The 16,423-nt window shown below is 40.3% G+C and overlaps 2 protein-coding genes across 4 annotated transcripts in view; one reads left to right on the top strand and one right to left on the bottom strand.

The window, feature by feature from the left end:
• The first annotated feature begins 2,668 nt into the window (after positions 1-2,668).
• Positions 2,669-11,758, top strand: nyx (nyctalopin). Its single transcript, XM_059343256.1, has 5 exons — positions 2,669-2,749; positions 2,996-3,060; positions 5,419-5,714; positions 8,069-8,373; positions 10,136-11,758. The coding sequence occupies exons 2-5, from the start codon at positions 3,039-3,041 to the stop codon at positions 10,959-10,961; spliced, it is 1,449 nt and encodes a 482-aa protein (XP_059199239.1). The 5' UTR covers positions 2,669-2,749; positions 2,996-3,038; the 3' UTR covers positions 10,962-11,758.
• A 4,018-nt stretch (positions 11,759-15,776) lies between these two features.
• caska (calcium/calmodulin-dependent serine protein kinase a) overlaps positions 15,777-16,423 on the bottom strand; it is a 53,942-nt gene continuing 53,295 nt past the window's right edge. For all 3 annotated transcript variants that reach the window (XM_059342141.1, XM_059342144.1, XM_059342143.1), the window contains one exon: positions 15,777-16,041. In XM_059342141.1, the coding sequence (XP_059198124.1) occupies positions 15,865-16,041 (177 nt within the window). In that variant the 3' untranslated portion in view covers positions 15,777-15,864. The remainder of the gene's footprint in view (positions 16,042-16,423) is intronic.

Here is a 16,423-nt window from a genome sequence, read left to right as displayed (position 1 = left end):
AATGTTTTTGTTTTTACTTGCATTCTTTCATTTTTCTGAATGAGTTTCTTAATGAGCAGATTTGATTTTCCATCAAATCTTGTATTGGCCTTATTCAGTAATCCATCAATGCCCGGCAATATATTTCACAAAATGTAAATAAATGTATAATATCCCTAAGACTAAACATCACCATCCTCCTCAGACACACACAGGATGCATGTGTTTAGATTTTTCTTTCATTTTGTTTTTTCCCCTCCTCTTTCCCTCACACTGTAAATATACAAATATAAAAGGTGTGTCTGTTTATGATTTATGTGTAGATATCTTAACCAACTATTGCCCACCAATAACACACACCTCCATCATCATAATCACCCGTACACCTCCATTCAGGTTAGCTTGAGCTACATTTTTGTCCTTTTCACTACCAATTAATTCCTCGCTTGTTCTGTTTTCATTTGTCATTTATTTTTATTACCTCTTTTTTTTTTTAACTCTTTGTTTCCCTGTGCTCGTCTCCGCTTATCCTGCAGTAATTTTAGTTCAAAATAAATGGTAAATGTTCCTGCACTTACATATCACTTCTCTAGTGTCTTTGCCACCACTCAAAGCTCTTTACACTACAGACTGACTCATTCACCCGTTCACCCACACATTCATACTGGTGGCAGAGGCTACCCTAAACGCTGCCACCTGCCACCAGCAGGAATTCATTCACACACTGATGAACGCAGCATCGGGAGCAATCTGGGGTTCAGTATCGAACCAGCAACCCTTCGGTTGGCCAACCAGCGGTTGTAGCTGCAGATTAAAGCTCATAGTTCTGTGTGTGTGTGTGTGTGTGTTCTTGTACTTCCTACATAGTGAGGACCGGAAGATGTTTTTAACCAACAGAGTGGGGACATTTTGGCCGGTCCTCTCAAAAATGAGAGTTTAAAATTAACTGAAACTGTATTGTGTGGTTACAAAACTAACTAAAATTATAGTGAAAATGTCCTTCGTTTTCATCTTTGTCAACTTTTTGAAGATCCATAAGACAAAGGAAATAAAGGCTAAACTAACTGTGACCTTTTTTAATCTCCCACCCAACAAATACCCCATTACAAAAAAAATAAAACTAATAAAAACTAAACTAAAACTAAATCATTTCAAAAAAAAAAATACTAAACTAAAACTAGCAAACTCACTCTAAAAACTCATTAAAACGAACTGAATTTGAAAACAAAAATTCACAACAAAATGAAAACTTTTAACCTTGCAAGGGAATTTACTATTACAATGAGGGCCCTCACAAAGATAGAAGTACAAGAGTCTGTGTGTGTGTGTGTGTGTGTGTGTGTGTGTACTCTTGTACTTCCTACATAGTGAGGACCAGAACATGTTTTTAACCAACAGAGTGAGGACATTTTTGCAAAGTGAGGACATTTCTGCCGGTCCTCACTTCTTTAAAGGCTTTTTTGAGATTTCAGACTTTGTTTTAAGGGTTAAAGGTTACATGATAATGATAATTAACTGAAACTGTATTGTGTGGTTACAAAACTAACTAAAATTATAGTGAAAATGTCCTTCGTTTTCGTCTTTGTCAACTTTTTTCATACATAATGAAGATGGATCAGACAAAGGAAATAAAGGCAAAATTTACTGTGACCTCTTTTAATCTCCCACCCAACAAATACCCCATTACAAAACACTACAACTAACATAAACTGAACTAAAACTAGCAAACTCAGTCTAAAAACTAATTAAAACTAACTGAATTTGAAAACAAAAAATCACAATGAAAATAAAACTAAAACTAATGAAAAATCCAAAACTATTACAACTTTTCAAGGGAATTCACTATTACAATGAGGGCCCTCACAAAGATAGAAGTATGTGTGTGTGTGTGTGTGTGTGTGCAGGAGTCAGACCAGGTGAACCTCATTCGTCACCAGGTCTCCTCCATGGTGACCAGCTGTCTGTCTGGTCTCTCTGAGCGTCCCAGTGACGTGATGTTCATGTTCAGGTTAAACTAAACCTCCATCACTGACCTGTTTCTGTCCCTGCAGCTACAGATGGTCCACTTTAGCCGTCTGGAGGTTTTTAGGCGGCGCAGCGTCTGGTTCCTCCTGCATGTAGACCTTGTTTAAACCGGTTTCGGGAGGTGACTCTTGAAAGGTCACATGGTCTCTAATGTGCTGAGTACGTTTCATAACCGCTGATCCAGTGACACCCATTAAAAACCTGTTGGATAATAACTGTGTCAAATTTTAGGAACGTTGGCGTTTCTTCTCTCCGGAGAGAGAAACGGACAATCATATTTAACTCATATTGATCTCATCAGATCATGCTGCTGATGGCAACTGATCCCATAATCCATCCCAACATCTACGATTCTGACAAGTTCCATCTCCAACTTCATGCTCTGTGTGTGTGTGTGTGTGTGTGTGTGTGTGTAATCTGTGTGTTTCTAAGTTCCTCTCTGCCTGTTTGATCTGAGAGCTTCGCTTTAACTTCTGTAATCCTGCAAACCGCCCATCTCCATCCATCCCTCCATCCCTCCATCCCTCCATCCATCCAGGGGATTTGACTGCCATTAAGAGATGGCTTTGTGTGTGTGTGTGTGTGTGTGTGTGTGTGTGTGTGTGTGTGTAAAGGGGGAGGGTGTGTAGCTGTATGTGAGCAGCAGTGATGCAGCGTGCAGACGTTAACAGGACCAGCAGGATGGACACATGCACCAATATTTGGACTTTTAACCCACATGGATGCTGTCTGCAGAGATCTACAGGTACGTTGCATTGATCTCTGCATGTTTTCACATTTTATTTTATGTTTTTGTTCACTCAGGTTTATGATTTTCTGTAAATTAGCGACCACAGACGTTATATATGATGATAAATCTCTCTGTTTAAGAGTCAAACGGAGATAAAAAAGACGCCCTTCGAAATCTTCTTTTTAACGATGTGTGACATATTTATATAATTCATCACAGTTCATCATTAAGTGCTGCTGTGCTGTTTTTGTGCCGTTTCAGACCTGCGTTAATCCTGGCATGTCCCAGATGAGAGACTACAGTAATGACTGTCATCACTTTCACTGGTCAGCTTCAATCCTTTCACTCTCTGCTGCTGTTTGTTTCTGCTCCTTGGCTGTAAAAAGATCTCACATCTGAAAGAAACCTCACACTGTAAACCCTCATGTAATAGTGATTAATTATCTCTTAAAGCTCCGCTAACATGTAATAATGATGAATTATCTCCTATAGCTCAGCTAACAGGAGGAATCTCTCAGTCGATATAATAGTATATAATATAATAAGGCTGAGGGACTGATTGATCAGACTAAAAGCGAGTTCGAGCTAACGTGAACTGGATTGAGGGTGAAATCCCAGCAACAGACAATACCTATTGTTGTTGGCTAATCTCTGATGTAAGCTGTTCTGTCTTAATCACATCACCATTTCACCAGCAAAGAGAGAGTTCAGCCCTCAACACATCACATTTACAGACGCTGATTCTGTAGATTTTCTCAATTTCTTTGTAGAATCTGAAGCAAAGAACGAGCTGTGATGTGACTCGAACATGAAAGCTTTCAGTCATTTTATCTCTTCATTCTGCTGCAATAAAAACACTGAAAACATCTGCACAAAGCCAGGCAAGTTTATTTATACAGCATATTTTTTAGCAACAAGGTGATTTATATAGAGCATCAAAAGCACCGAGACAAAGTGCAAAAGAAACAGACCGCAGGAGGACATTTAAATACAATTATAATGAGTCATTAAAGAGCCAAGAGACAATAAAACAGGTGTAAAATATGAGAGTCAGAGACTGAGAAGGTCAAATCATGTGTGTCATTTATATCCATCTTAACTGCAAGATCAGTGGATGTTGAGTTAGACTGAAGTAAAACATTTGATCTAAGATATTCTATCACAAGATCCATTTATTCGCTATCTAAGAGCTGTCGGTGGTGTCACATGATCCTGATGAGAACAGGCTTCACAGATATTTTGACATTAGCTTTTAGGTTTTTGTATTAAACATAAAAACAATGTTGAAAAGACGAGATTTGCAGAGAAACATTCAGGGGCTTGAAAAGTGTCATTCCACAGGTGGCGTATTACAATTAATACAGCAATATAATATACACAGTGGGTATGAATGTTTTAATTGTTTTAGACAAAAATCACTACTAATGACAAAAATCACTACTAATAACACCAGCTGGGTTTTTCCTGCTACTGGTCCAAATGTCTGCTGTTGAAGGAGTCTCATGTGTCAAATAGAGAGTTGGTGTTGGCAGGTTGTTAGTTTAGCTTAGTTTAGTTTAGTTTGGTTTGGTTTGGTTTAGTTTAGTTTAGTTTAGTTTAGTTCAGTGTAGTGTAGTTTAGTTTAGTTTAGTTTAGTTTAGTGCAGTGCAGTGTAGTGTTGTGTAGTTTAGTGTAGTGTTGTGTAGTTTAGTTCAGTGTAGTGTAGTTTAGTTTAGTTTAGTTTAGCAGGTGCTGAATAACCTCTCAGTGAGACACAGAACCCCTTTAAAACCATGTTATCATTTATACACTCCAGTTTTTGTTGTGATGAAACAAACTGAACTGCATGTTCATCTTGATATCAGTGTTGGAGACAGAGGAAGGATGTTTACGGTCTTCCTGCAGAGATCAGCCCAGCTCACAGCTGGAGCTTCACATAGTGTTCCATAGGCTGTTTAAGGTGTATTTGCAAAAGTTCAAATTAGTTTCTACAAATTATCTTTCACTTTGGATTTGTTGGACACTTTACATTGCACACTGTGCTCCTTAACCATGAGCTAACCCTGACCTGACCGCTGTGAAGGTAAGAAGTTAGATCAGAGATCTGCTGCTGTATTCCAACATCTTCTCAACTTCAATGATGCACAGATCTCTAATCTCCAGTCCTGATACATGAACATGTCCTAAAAACTGAAGAGTCATCAGATATTACAGCAGTAGAATAGACAGAAAGCTCCATCTCGTCTGTTAAATCTCTTAAACACAAACTTTTTCAGAAATGCTTTTTCAAGCATTAGTTATTAATTTTATGTCTTTTTTGTTGTTGTTGTTGCTGTGTTTTAGTAAATATTAGTTTGCTTGTCATTGGTATTGTCTTTGTAAAGCAATTTGTTTTATTTAAATTAAGTTATTATTATTATTATGATGATAAATATATAATATGGATTACATTGTGCTGTGGAACTTTGTTACATTTCACATGAATCCTTCAGGTCATGAGTCCTGTTTTTGTTTGATTCTTGTAAAAAATGCACAATATTTCAGGCGATCACAGCTGATTTTAGAGTGAAACCTGTTGTGTGTCTCCGTGTTTGTCCTGGCTGCATGCTGTCCTACTGTCCTACTGTCCTGTCTGTCCTCTCTGTCCTCTCTGTCCTACTATCTGTCTTACTGTCTGTCCTACTATCTGTCTCTGTCGGGTCCAGTCTGGGTGCTGGTCCTGCTGGTCCTGCGGCCCCCGGCGGTGCTGAGCCGCTGGTCGTGTGCGCGGGCGTGTCCGTCCTCGTGCTCCTGCACTCAGGAGAAGAGCTGCACGGTGCTGTGCGACCGCACCAGCATGGCTGAGCTGCCCAGAGAGTTCCCCTGCGAGGCCTCCGCCATCAACCTGGACAAGAACAAACTCAAGTTCCTGTCGGAGAGGGCCTTCGGGACCCTGCCCTCCCTCAGGTCTCTGTCTCTGGACCACAACAACATCTCCTTCATCACCCCCGGAGCCTTCAAGGTGATTCAGTTCAGGCTTTAAGCATCTTTCTGTTGAGTTTTGTGCAGCTGCACTTCTCTTTAACCCATTGAAGCCTGGAAAGCAGATACGTCGTTTTGTAGTATTTGTATAAGCTCTCAAATACTTTTTGAATTTCATTTCTATCTGCTACAGAGGCTGAAAAATCTATTATTTAGTAGAAGAGTTGACACTTCTGTTGAATTTCCAGAAAAACTTCAGGTTTTAGGGGCTGATTTTAAAATCGCCCAGAGGTTTTACAGGCGTTTTAGGCCTCAATGGGTTAAGAGAAGCAGAAAGAAAGCAAGATGTTGTTTGTGCTGTTTACTAAAGAAGACAGGTAGAGATGTGTCTGGTTTATTACATGAAGGACAAATGTGACTTGCATCTGCAGGAGGATGAAAACTGTTTAAAAAGAAAACATTCACAGAGCTGTCAAGGCTGCTCCTGCTCTCTAGATCACTTGAATCACAAATAATGCTTAGCAACGGCCTCAAAAACACAAAGAAACAACAGCAGAAACACTTCAAAATGCCTCTTTGTCCAGTGGTAAAGGTTCTTCCAACCAAAGAAAAGTAACATGCACTTACTGACCCTCAGAGGCATCCAGCACATCACAGAGGTATCAAAGCAGTGAAGGAGAGACAGTGTTCTTATTAATCTAGCAGCAGATCTGTTGTATGAAACATTCACCTCTTTCATCACCCTGCATAGTTAGGGCCTCGGGCGTAAGTCGCGAAAAACTGCCCAAAATTTTGCATTGAAGTGAATGGGACGGGCGAAAGAAAATGAGCGAAAAAGAACAATAATTGGAGATTTTTAAACGTCTACTTCTCCGGCATAATTTCACCTAGAGACTCCATTTAAACTTTAAACAGTAGACACAAGTATTGTGTATCGGTGTATTAATCCACGTTTCGATAGGTCATATAGTTTTTTATCAATCCCTGTTCAATGACCATGATCATTTTTGGAGAAATTCTGAGATTATAATGGGTGTGTATTGCACGGAATGTTCGTGTCACAGTGTGTGATGTCATCACCAGAGTGTAGAGGGAGAGAAAAAACTGTCAAAAAATAAATTATAAAACTGCGCTCCAGGCCGCAAATTCCACTCTACAGAAATAATTTATACATAGAAACGTAGGAAAATTAGTCTTCTCCCTCACAATCCTCTGGTAAAGCTGTCAGAGTTATAGTTTGGGCGTAGGACGCACAGATGATCCACCAACACCACCAACAGCCTCATTGGCTCCCATATTAAAAACGCAGGAAGATTTCTGAAAAAGGGAGATGTAACAGTTTTTTTAGATCGCTCTAACAAAGCTATTTTTTCATTTTTCTTTTAAAAAATCATATGTAGACGTTCAGGAAGAACTCAGGATGCTCAAAGTGAAGTCGGATCAATGATAGGTATTATGGTTTTGCCAAAAATGCTTTCTGTTCGAGGCCAGAAATTCCAGTCTGTCCACCTCTGGCTGCTGTCACTCTTTCTTTAACAGGTGTCAGTTAATTCTGTTGATTGCTTTGATCTGATTGCCTTTGATCTTTGATTTGATTTTAATTACACACACACACACACACGCACACACACACACACACACACACACACACACACACACACACACACACACACCGGCAGTAGCCCCCGTGGCCCTTTCAAAATTTCCCCAGAGGAAATTTTCTAGTTTTAAATTGTTATATTTATGGAGTAAAACTGTAAGAAATGCTGTAAGAAACCCTTCTTTAAAAAAAAACAATCTTGAATCCAGATCAGCTCCCAGAAACAGATGCTTGTTTGTTTTCCTGTAGCTCAGATTTCCTCAAAAATATATTTTAATCTGTTATGTGAGTATTTTGTTTTGGTGTGTAAGTGTTATCAAAGGAATACTTCAAATGTGTGTTTTCTTATCTGTGTTACGTTGAATTCTTGAAAAAAACATTTTTTGCATGCCTCCATGGTAAACAAAGAATCTGAAAACTGCTTGAAAATGCAATACATTTTTGATTAATAAATAAAACAAATAATAACAACAGCAGAACTATATTAAAAAAATGCAAACGCTCATTTATCCAGTTGCATGCTTTAATAACTCGGAACAAACTTGCATGTTCCCTAAAACGTTACTTTTTAAAACACTTACAGTTAAAACACTTAAACTGTTTTACAGTTGTGCAGACACAGAAGTCAGTTTTGGATTTTTGTTAAACATGGAGGCGTGCATAAAAAAATGTAAACTTAAATTGGTCCACAGATGTTCATGTTCTTCCTCTTGACAGTAGCTTTGGGTGAAGATGGTCGGAGTCTTTAAACTGAAGAAGCAGCTTGTCTAACACAGCTGATCTCTGTCCTGCAGGGCCTCGCCAACCTGGTGGAGCTGAAGATGGCTCACAACGAGTACATCAGCTACCTCCACACCAGGACCTTCACGGGGCTGAAGAAGCTGGTGCGCCTGGACCTGTCCGACTGTAACCTCTTCAACATCCCCGACCGCATCTTCATCGAGCAGACGGCGCTGAAGGAGCTGCTCTGCTTCCAGAACAACTTCAGGAGGATCCCCGGGGCCTTCAGGGGCATGGAGAACCTGACCCACATCTACCTGGAGAGGAACAAGATCGAGGCGGTGGCCTACAACTCCCTGCTGGGCCTGGGCAGCCTCAGGTAGGTCTCACACAGGAACTAGCTCATATGATGTAACTTACTACTGCTGGAAAGAATCAAAGTAGGCAGATTCATAATAAACTTTATGCATTTTGTAATTCTAAATATTCTGAGTTCTGGGAGAAAAATAGACTTGTGCACGCATGTTTCCAGTGTCCAGTCCAGGTCATTTCACTGCTGTTGGCTGATGCTTTTCCAGCACAAGTAAAAACTGCAGAGATGCAAAGCAAAAGAGGAAGAGTGACTTCTCAAAAAGAGATAAAAAAATGCAATAAACGTGTCTGTATTGTTTAGCTTTGAATTAGCTGCAGCTGTGAGCCTTTGGCTACAGCTGCAGCTAATTCAAAGCTAAACTATGAGATAATAGAGATACTATTACTATTACTATTACTATTACTATACTATTAGAGAGTAGAGCTGCTGGTCCATCAGCTCAGCTGACCAGCTGCTGCTGGTCCAGAGCTGCTGGAGCTCAGAGAGGAACCAGAGTTTGACTTTGCAGCTCCTAAACGCTGCAGATCACACAGCTTCCTCACTGTCTCATTTAAATCTCTTCTTAAAAACACCTCTTCTTTAGCACCATGTAGAGTGTTGATCATATTTTATGTTTTTTATTTGTATACATGCATATTTTATTTTGTGTGGGCAATACATTTTATTTTATTTTATTCTAATTTTAATTTATTCTATCCTATTGTATTTTACTGTTCTATTGTTTTCTACATCTCTTTGTATTGTGGTATCTATTTATTGTTGTGCAGCACTTTGGAAAACTTGTGTTTGCTAAAATAGTGTGAATAAAGTGGATTAGATTGGAGTTTGTTGTCATCCATCTAATACAGCAGACGTAGATGAATGACACGGTGTAGACAGGGAGTTTATTCTCCAGGAAGCAGACGTTTAATGTGAACCCTGGTCTGGACTAGCCTCAGATCAAGCAGGACTACAGACTCCTCTGCTGTAAAATGTAACATTAAAATCAACATTTAGCATTGAGATTATTGGAGCCTCAGTGGCTGATCTCTCCTCCAAGCCCACGGCTCAAATTAGCAACATTTCTCTACAAATGCTTTGCTCATATTGACACATTTTATTGCATTAAGAGCCCACACGTTTGCAAAGAAAACACAGTTGTTCTGATAAAAGTGCCACTGTATAAAGATCTCAGTCATGATGGGACAGTAGAATAGAGCTGACTGGCCTTTCAGAAGATATGATAGTGATTAGATCTGATGGATCTATCTGTCTAGCTCTAGATTTAAACCAGTCTCAGGTTACTGTATGAACAGGATGATGTGTGTATTTTCAAATTCTGTTGTTTTTCCTGACTTTTCCAGAAAGCTGCTGGTTCTTACTTTAACTCACCTAAAGTCTAGCTGTGTGTAAAGCCTAAGGGTGTTATTGTGATTTAGCATTATTGACAGTAGCTAGCTACTAGCATTAGCCCTGATCCTTCAATATAATCCTGCCATCACCTGAAATGTGTTACTTGATTGTAAACATTATTATTAGTGACTTCTAAGGAAGACTAAACTAAACCAGTCAGTAAATATTACAATGTGTAAATGCAGTTAATGAGAGTGAGTAATAGTTTTTATGTATTATAGATGTAGGATGTCTGGGTGTGTAATATGTGTGGTTGTGTTTCTGCTGCATGTGGCTGCAGGATCTTCTCAGGCTGCTGGTTTTTATCTGCTGACAGCTGGAACTCTGGACTGAGCTGATCTATGAGGAGCTTTAAACATCTCCCTTCTGTTCTCAGGTACCTGAACCTGCAGGAGAACCGCATCAACGTGATCCACGACCAGGCCTTCCAGGACCTGGTGCGGCTGGAGAACTTCTACCTCAACGACAACCTGCTGACGGACCTGCCCCGGCTGGCCTTCAAGGGCCTGATCCGCCTCAAGATGCTGAACCTCGGGGGGAACCAGCTCATCAACGTCTCCAGAACCTGGTTCAGTGACCTGGTGGAGCTGGAGGTCCTGTACCTGGACAGGAACCAGCTGGTTAACATAGAAGAGGGCACCTTTGAGAACCTGACCAGCCTGATCACGCTGCACCTGAACAGCAACAACCTGTCCGTGCTCCCGTTCTCCGTCTTCCAGCCGGTCTACTTCCTGGGCCGCCTGTACCTCTTCAGGAACCCGTGGGAGTGCGACTGCTCCCTGGAGTGGCTGAAGGAGTGGATGGAGAGCTACAAGCTGGTGCGGGACATCCCCTGCGCCTCCCCGTCGTCCGTGGCGGGCCTGGACCTCAGCGAGGTGGTGTTCTCCAGGCTGAACGGGACCTGCGTGGACCCCGGGGAGCTGAACCTGACCACGGCCCCGTCGGAGATCCTCTCCACCACCGAGAACCGCTTCAACAGCCTCATCTCCAAGCTGCTGCAGCAGGAGCTCCGGGAGGAGATGGGCAACGGGACCGAGAGCCTCCGCAACGGGACGCTGCTGGACCCCGAGGACCAGCTGTCTGCGGGGGCCGCGGGGCCCCGGGGCCCGGCTCGCCTCTCAGCCCTCTGCTTCATGGTGGCGTGGCTGGCCTTCGCTGTGATGGGCCAGTCAGACATCAGCTACTGTCTGTCCTGCACATGAGACTCTGTGGAGCTGGTCTGCTCCTGACCAACAGGAACACGAGGAGCTTTTCTAACGCCGACCAGATAAAAGAAACACGGAGGAACTCTGGTTCCTCTCATGGTGGCTGGTACCAAACCAAGGATTGGGAATATTTCCTGTTGAAATGCATGAATATTTCCAGCTGTCTTCAGATGGAAAGACTGTTGTTGACGTGTCGGCGTTTCTTTCCATACGAGCTGTTCATAAACAATAATCTGATGCTTGTAGAACATATCTGTGGATGAAGCTGCAGGAGCTGGAGGCTGCAGGTTCATTCTACAGTCAGACGGTGTTGATTCATCGGATTACTCTGATGAAAATGTATATGTGAACCTCCACCTCTTGTTGCATAACGCTCAATTTTAATTAATATTATATAATATTCGTAGCATTACATAGTCTGTTACGAGTGTTTTTTTTTGTATTTTGATTGACATTATGTGTAAAGTGAAAGCAGATAACAGCTCCTGTGTTTATCCAAACAGATGTCCTCTCTGCTTCTTTCTCTTCATTCAGCTCTAAATGTAGCTTCTGCAGCTTTTTCCATAAATGCATTAATCTTCTTATTGCATGCGGCTCAGTGTCATTGCTGCTACGGTAATGGAGGGACGCTCTCACTGCTTTTACCTCCATATATGGACTGTTTCCTCCTTATGGAGCTGACTTCTCTGTATACAGGGTGTGATGGCCATATGTCCGGCTGAGGATGGGGGAGGGAGAGTGTGAAATAATAATCTTTGAGATAAGAAACGATTTCAGATGTATGAAATTGCAAACAAACGTTTATATGCATATACATATACATATATATATATATATAATGTATATATAATATGCTGAAGAAGGCTATCTGTGTATTAGCGTGGCAGCCTCCACTGCGTTCTGTCCCCTGGTGAATGTCAGTAGTTTGGTTCTGGAGAGCCAGTGATCCAGTGATCCAGTTCAGTGATCTGTTATTAGATGAAACGCTTTGTCACACGATATATTTTTATAAATAAAATGTCTAAAAACGCTGCTGAACTTTTGCCACGGCTCCTCAGTGACTCCTTTCAGTTCTGGCCAAGCGGAGGAGCTGCTGGTTTTAATGTGCTGGCCCTTTAACGCTGGATCAGGCTGCAGAGGAACAACTGCACTTTGAGATTTCTGTATGAAAAGTGCTTCACAAATAAAATGTATTATTATTATTATTATTATTATTATTATTATTAACTGGGGACGCTGGGCTCATCTACCAACCAGCTGTGGTTTATCTGATCCAGGACCAGTCAGGGATGATAACAGAGGATGAGGATGTTCACAATGTGTCTAATCAATCAGGTTGTACCAACACAGGTGTTCCAGGTGAGATACTGAGCTGAGCTCACTGTTTTCTATCAAGTCACTGCTATAAATCTCAGTTTTACTGCAGGACAATCTGGTAACTTTTGATTTTACAACCCTGATTCCAAAAGATTAAAGATGCTGTGTAAATGGAAAAAACGTAACAAAAAAAACAACAACCCCAGAATGCATCAAATGTGTGTGTGTGTATATATATATATATATATATATATATATATATATATATAAATATGTCGGTCGCAAAGGATTAGCAAATTATTGCAGTCTGTATTTCACTAATTTTTTTGTCCCAATTTTGATATCAGGGTTGTACAAGTCCAGAACTTTTCCTAATAATTTAATAGACATTTCCTGGAAGGAGACATAAGACCGTGGTAGTATTAAAAAAGACATAGAATAGTATGACATAAAGATATCATGGTGTTATACATCATAAAATATCAAGAAATAGTCATTAAATGTTATTAAAAATCACAGTATAGTATGTCATGAAATGCCTAAAAAAGTTACAATATATGTAATAAAAATTGAAAACAAGCATAGTAAAAAGCCAATGTATAATTTCACATAAAATTTTGATTTATATAAAAAAGTCATAGTATAGTATGCCATAAAAAAATCCCCAAAGTCAAATATGTCAAAGAAAAATCTTGGAAAGTCATAAAAAGGGCCGTAGTATTCTGCCTTAATAATAATAATAATAATAATTACAAAGCCTCACTGCAGTAACTACGCAGAGTAAAACTGAGAAAAACTGCTTTAAAAATGTAGTTACTGCTGTTAAGCTTTGTAGGGCACTATAGTTATCTAATATAATAAGACGTTTCTATTTTCTTAGCAAACATTAGAGAGGGATATATTATATAAGAAGCCTGCTGTTATAACACTTCTTCATGATAAACACATGCTCAGGCCTTTAGTCCTGAGTCTTCATACTCATTCTGGATAAAAACCAAACTAAACCCAGTTGTCCTCAGTCAGACGTTAATGTTCTGGGGTTATGTAACGGTGGAACAGTGTTCAGGCTGTTCTTCAGTCTAATCACTCGATCGGATTGATTGAAATGACAAAACGCAGCTCTTCTCCCAGAGGTCAGAGGTCAGCTGAGCCCAAATATCTGTCAGCCTGCACTTTTATTATTTATAAAGTATAAATATTTATTTATTTTTTCATTTACTCACACTGGAAAAGTCTGTTTCAGGGCTCAACTTAGCATTTTTCATTGTCATTATTGCTTATTTTGTAAATTGTTTATCTTTAGGAGATTTTTGAAGACATAATATACTTTGACCCTTTTTTATGAAATTTGGACGACATACTATAATATGACTTTTTTACGGAATTTGCTAATTTTTCATGACATTCTGTTATTTTCAGTGGTGGGAATTAACTAAGTACATTTACTCAAGTACTGTACTTAAGTACAATTTTGAGTTACTTGTACTTTACTTGAGTATTTCCATTTTATGTGACTTTATACTTTTACTCCACTACATTTAGAGGCAAATATTGTACTTTTTACTCCACTACATTTAGCTGACAGCTTTAGTTACTTTTCAGATTCAGCATGAAAAAATATTTAATATGATTACACATTTATAAAACATAACAGTGTATTAAGTAGTTAAAATTAGTCCTATCTGGACAACAGTAAAATGCTACTTATATAAATGCATCAATACAAATAATCTTATAATATATTTAGAACACATAAAACAATCTGAGTGGGTCCACTCTGCATAACGAGTACTTTTACTTTTGATACTTTAAGTACATTTTGGTGCTGATACTTTTGTACTTTTACTTCAGTATGTTTTGAATGCAGGACTTTTACTTGTAGTGGAGTCATTTCACAGTGTTTTATTAGTACTTTTACTTAAGTAAAGGATCCTAATACTTCTTCCACCACTGATTATCTTGGTGTATAATTTTATTAGTGGGATTTGAACTACATATGAACCCTCTTGCTGTGATAGAACTTTTTAATGACATTTCATTCAGATTGTTGTTGGTCTCATGCTTGTTCAGAGTGAAAGAAAAAAGAAGAGCCACTCCAAGATTCATTTTTCCAACACATGAAAGGAAATATATTTAAAAAATAGTTCAGACTGAAGAGCTTGTATCATTGCAGAGTGATTTACAGTTTGTATTGATACATGGTCATTCTGCCTCCTCTTCCTTTAGACACTTACACAGTTTCAGAATAAAAATCAGCATTTCATCTCTTGGCGATTTTTAATCTTGAATGAAACATTAATACTCTTGGACATCACATTTCTGAAATGGCAAATGAGGAATAAGGTGGAATTCTTCCTTTTTTTGTGTATGACAAATCAAAAAGAGAAAATCGAGACTTTTATTAGATCTTTTTTTTTTTTTTTTTTTTTACAAACACATCTCACTACATGGTCAATCTTTTTTTTTTTTTTAATAAATCTGTAGTTTAGAAATGTCACCCGAAATGCAATGGATGTGCATAGGTGCCAAGTCAACGTCTGCCTCGGCGCTGATCCGTTTCTGATCCGTTTCTGGTTTTCTTTTCTCCTTTTTGCTTCTCTTGGCTGAGTTCAGGCTTCCAAACAGCTGGAATGTTTTTTTTTATTATATATATTTATATTTTTGTCTTCTTTTCTCTCTCGGAGGTCTACAGAGGGACATGGGGAACACTGACTGACTGACAGCATGGAAGCTTGCAAATGTCCACATGCATGATAACCTCATTCAAATCTCTAAAACATTTATGGATTCATTTAGAAGAGACAGTACCTGCAGGTGGAGGAGAGGTAACCGTGACAACAGGAGGATGAACCAGCGTTACAGCTCAGAACAGAACAGAAGAGAATAAATAAGGTAATAATGGTCTAAGGTGAGGAGACATTGCAGTTAGTTTGTGTGCTTTGACTTCAGTCTGAAGAGCTGACAGTGTCTTTCTACAGATGTTTAGAACTACAACACCAACAGGACTACAATGAGGAGGAGGAGGAGGAGGAGGAGGAGGGAACAGTACTGTCTCTTTAAAACAATCATCTACAAAATGTTGCCTCCTAGCTAGTACAGACATGACAATATTCACTTTAGTTTAAACTCTGTTTTATACAACACTAGACGAGGTCGTCTGGCCCCTCATACTGGTCATACTGGTCATACTGGTCATACTGGTCATACTGGTCAGACTGGTCAGACTGGTCAGACTGGTCAGACTGGTTTGTGGTGCAGGAGGATCTCTGGTGGACGCTGAGGGGCGTTTGTTCCGTAGAGTGCAGTGTTGAGAGGTTGGTTTTTAGTTTGATTCTTGTTTTAGAGGGAATGATGGAGTCTGTCCGAGGTGTTGCTGCTGGGAGGAGCAGGAGGAGAGGAGGAGGAGAGGAGGAGGAGGAGAGGAGGAGGTGGGAGGAGGTCAGTAGACCCAGGAGGAGGTCAGTAGACCCAGGAGGAGGAGAGGAGGAGGTCAGTAGACCCAAGAGGAGGAGGTGGGAGGAGGTCAGTAGACCCAGGAGGAGGTGGGAGGAGGTCAGTAGACCCAGGAGGAGGTGGGAGGAGGTCAGTAGACCCAGGAGACCGGGACCCACTGGGAGGTGCTGCAGACCAGCTCGATGGCCTCCTCCAGGAGCCTGATGGTCTCATCGATCTCGTTGTTGATGAGCGTCTGGTCGAAGTAGTGAGCGTACGTCTTCTGGAGGATCTCTGACTCCTTCTGCAGCCGCTGGAGAGACTCGTCCTGATGAGGAGGGAGAGAGGGAGAGAGAGGGAGAGAGAGAGAGGAGAGGGAGAGAGAGAGAGAGAGAGAGAGAGGGATGGAGGGATGAGAACACAAACAATAAGACTTAACATCATGTCTGTGATTAGATACTAGAGGCAGACTGAAGAGCTAGGACTGGCTAGGGAAGAAAGGAGAGGAGAGAGAGAGAGAGAGGATGGACCAGCAAGAGAGGGAGAGTGGGCAAATGAAAGAGAGTGAGCGAGGATGGACAAGAGAGAAAAAGTGAGAGAGAGAGAGAGAGAGAGAGAGAGAGGGAGAGAGAGAGAGAGAGAGAGAGAGAGAGAGAGAGAGGAGAGAGAGAGAGAGAGAGAGAGAGAGAGAGAGAGAGAGAGAGAGAGGG

Source organism: Centropristis striata, chromosome 10 (assembly GCF_030273125.1).
Source record: "Centropristis striata isolate RG_2023a ecotype Rhode Island chromosome 10, C.striata_1.0, whole genome shotgun sequence".
Lineage (NCBI taxonomy): Eukaryota > Metazoa > Chordata > Actinopteri > Perciformes > Serranidae > Centropristis > Centropristis striata.
This window is presented reverse-complemented; position numbering and strand designations above follow the sequence as displayed.

Excerpts from the sequence above, each read along its gene's own strand:
- nyx (XM_059343256.1), top strand. The coding sequence starts at position 3,039 with ATGACTGTCATCACTTTCACTG. Across the intron at positions 3,061-5,418 it reads GACTGTCATCACTTTCACTG|TCTGGGTGCTGGTCCTGCTG; the intron begins GTCAGCTTCAAT and ends TGTCGGGTCCAG. Across the intron at positions 5,715-8,068 it reads TCACCCCCGGAGCCTTCAAG|GGCCTCGCCAACCTGGTGGA; the intron begins GTGATTCAGTTC and ends TCTGTCCTGCAG.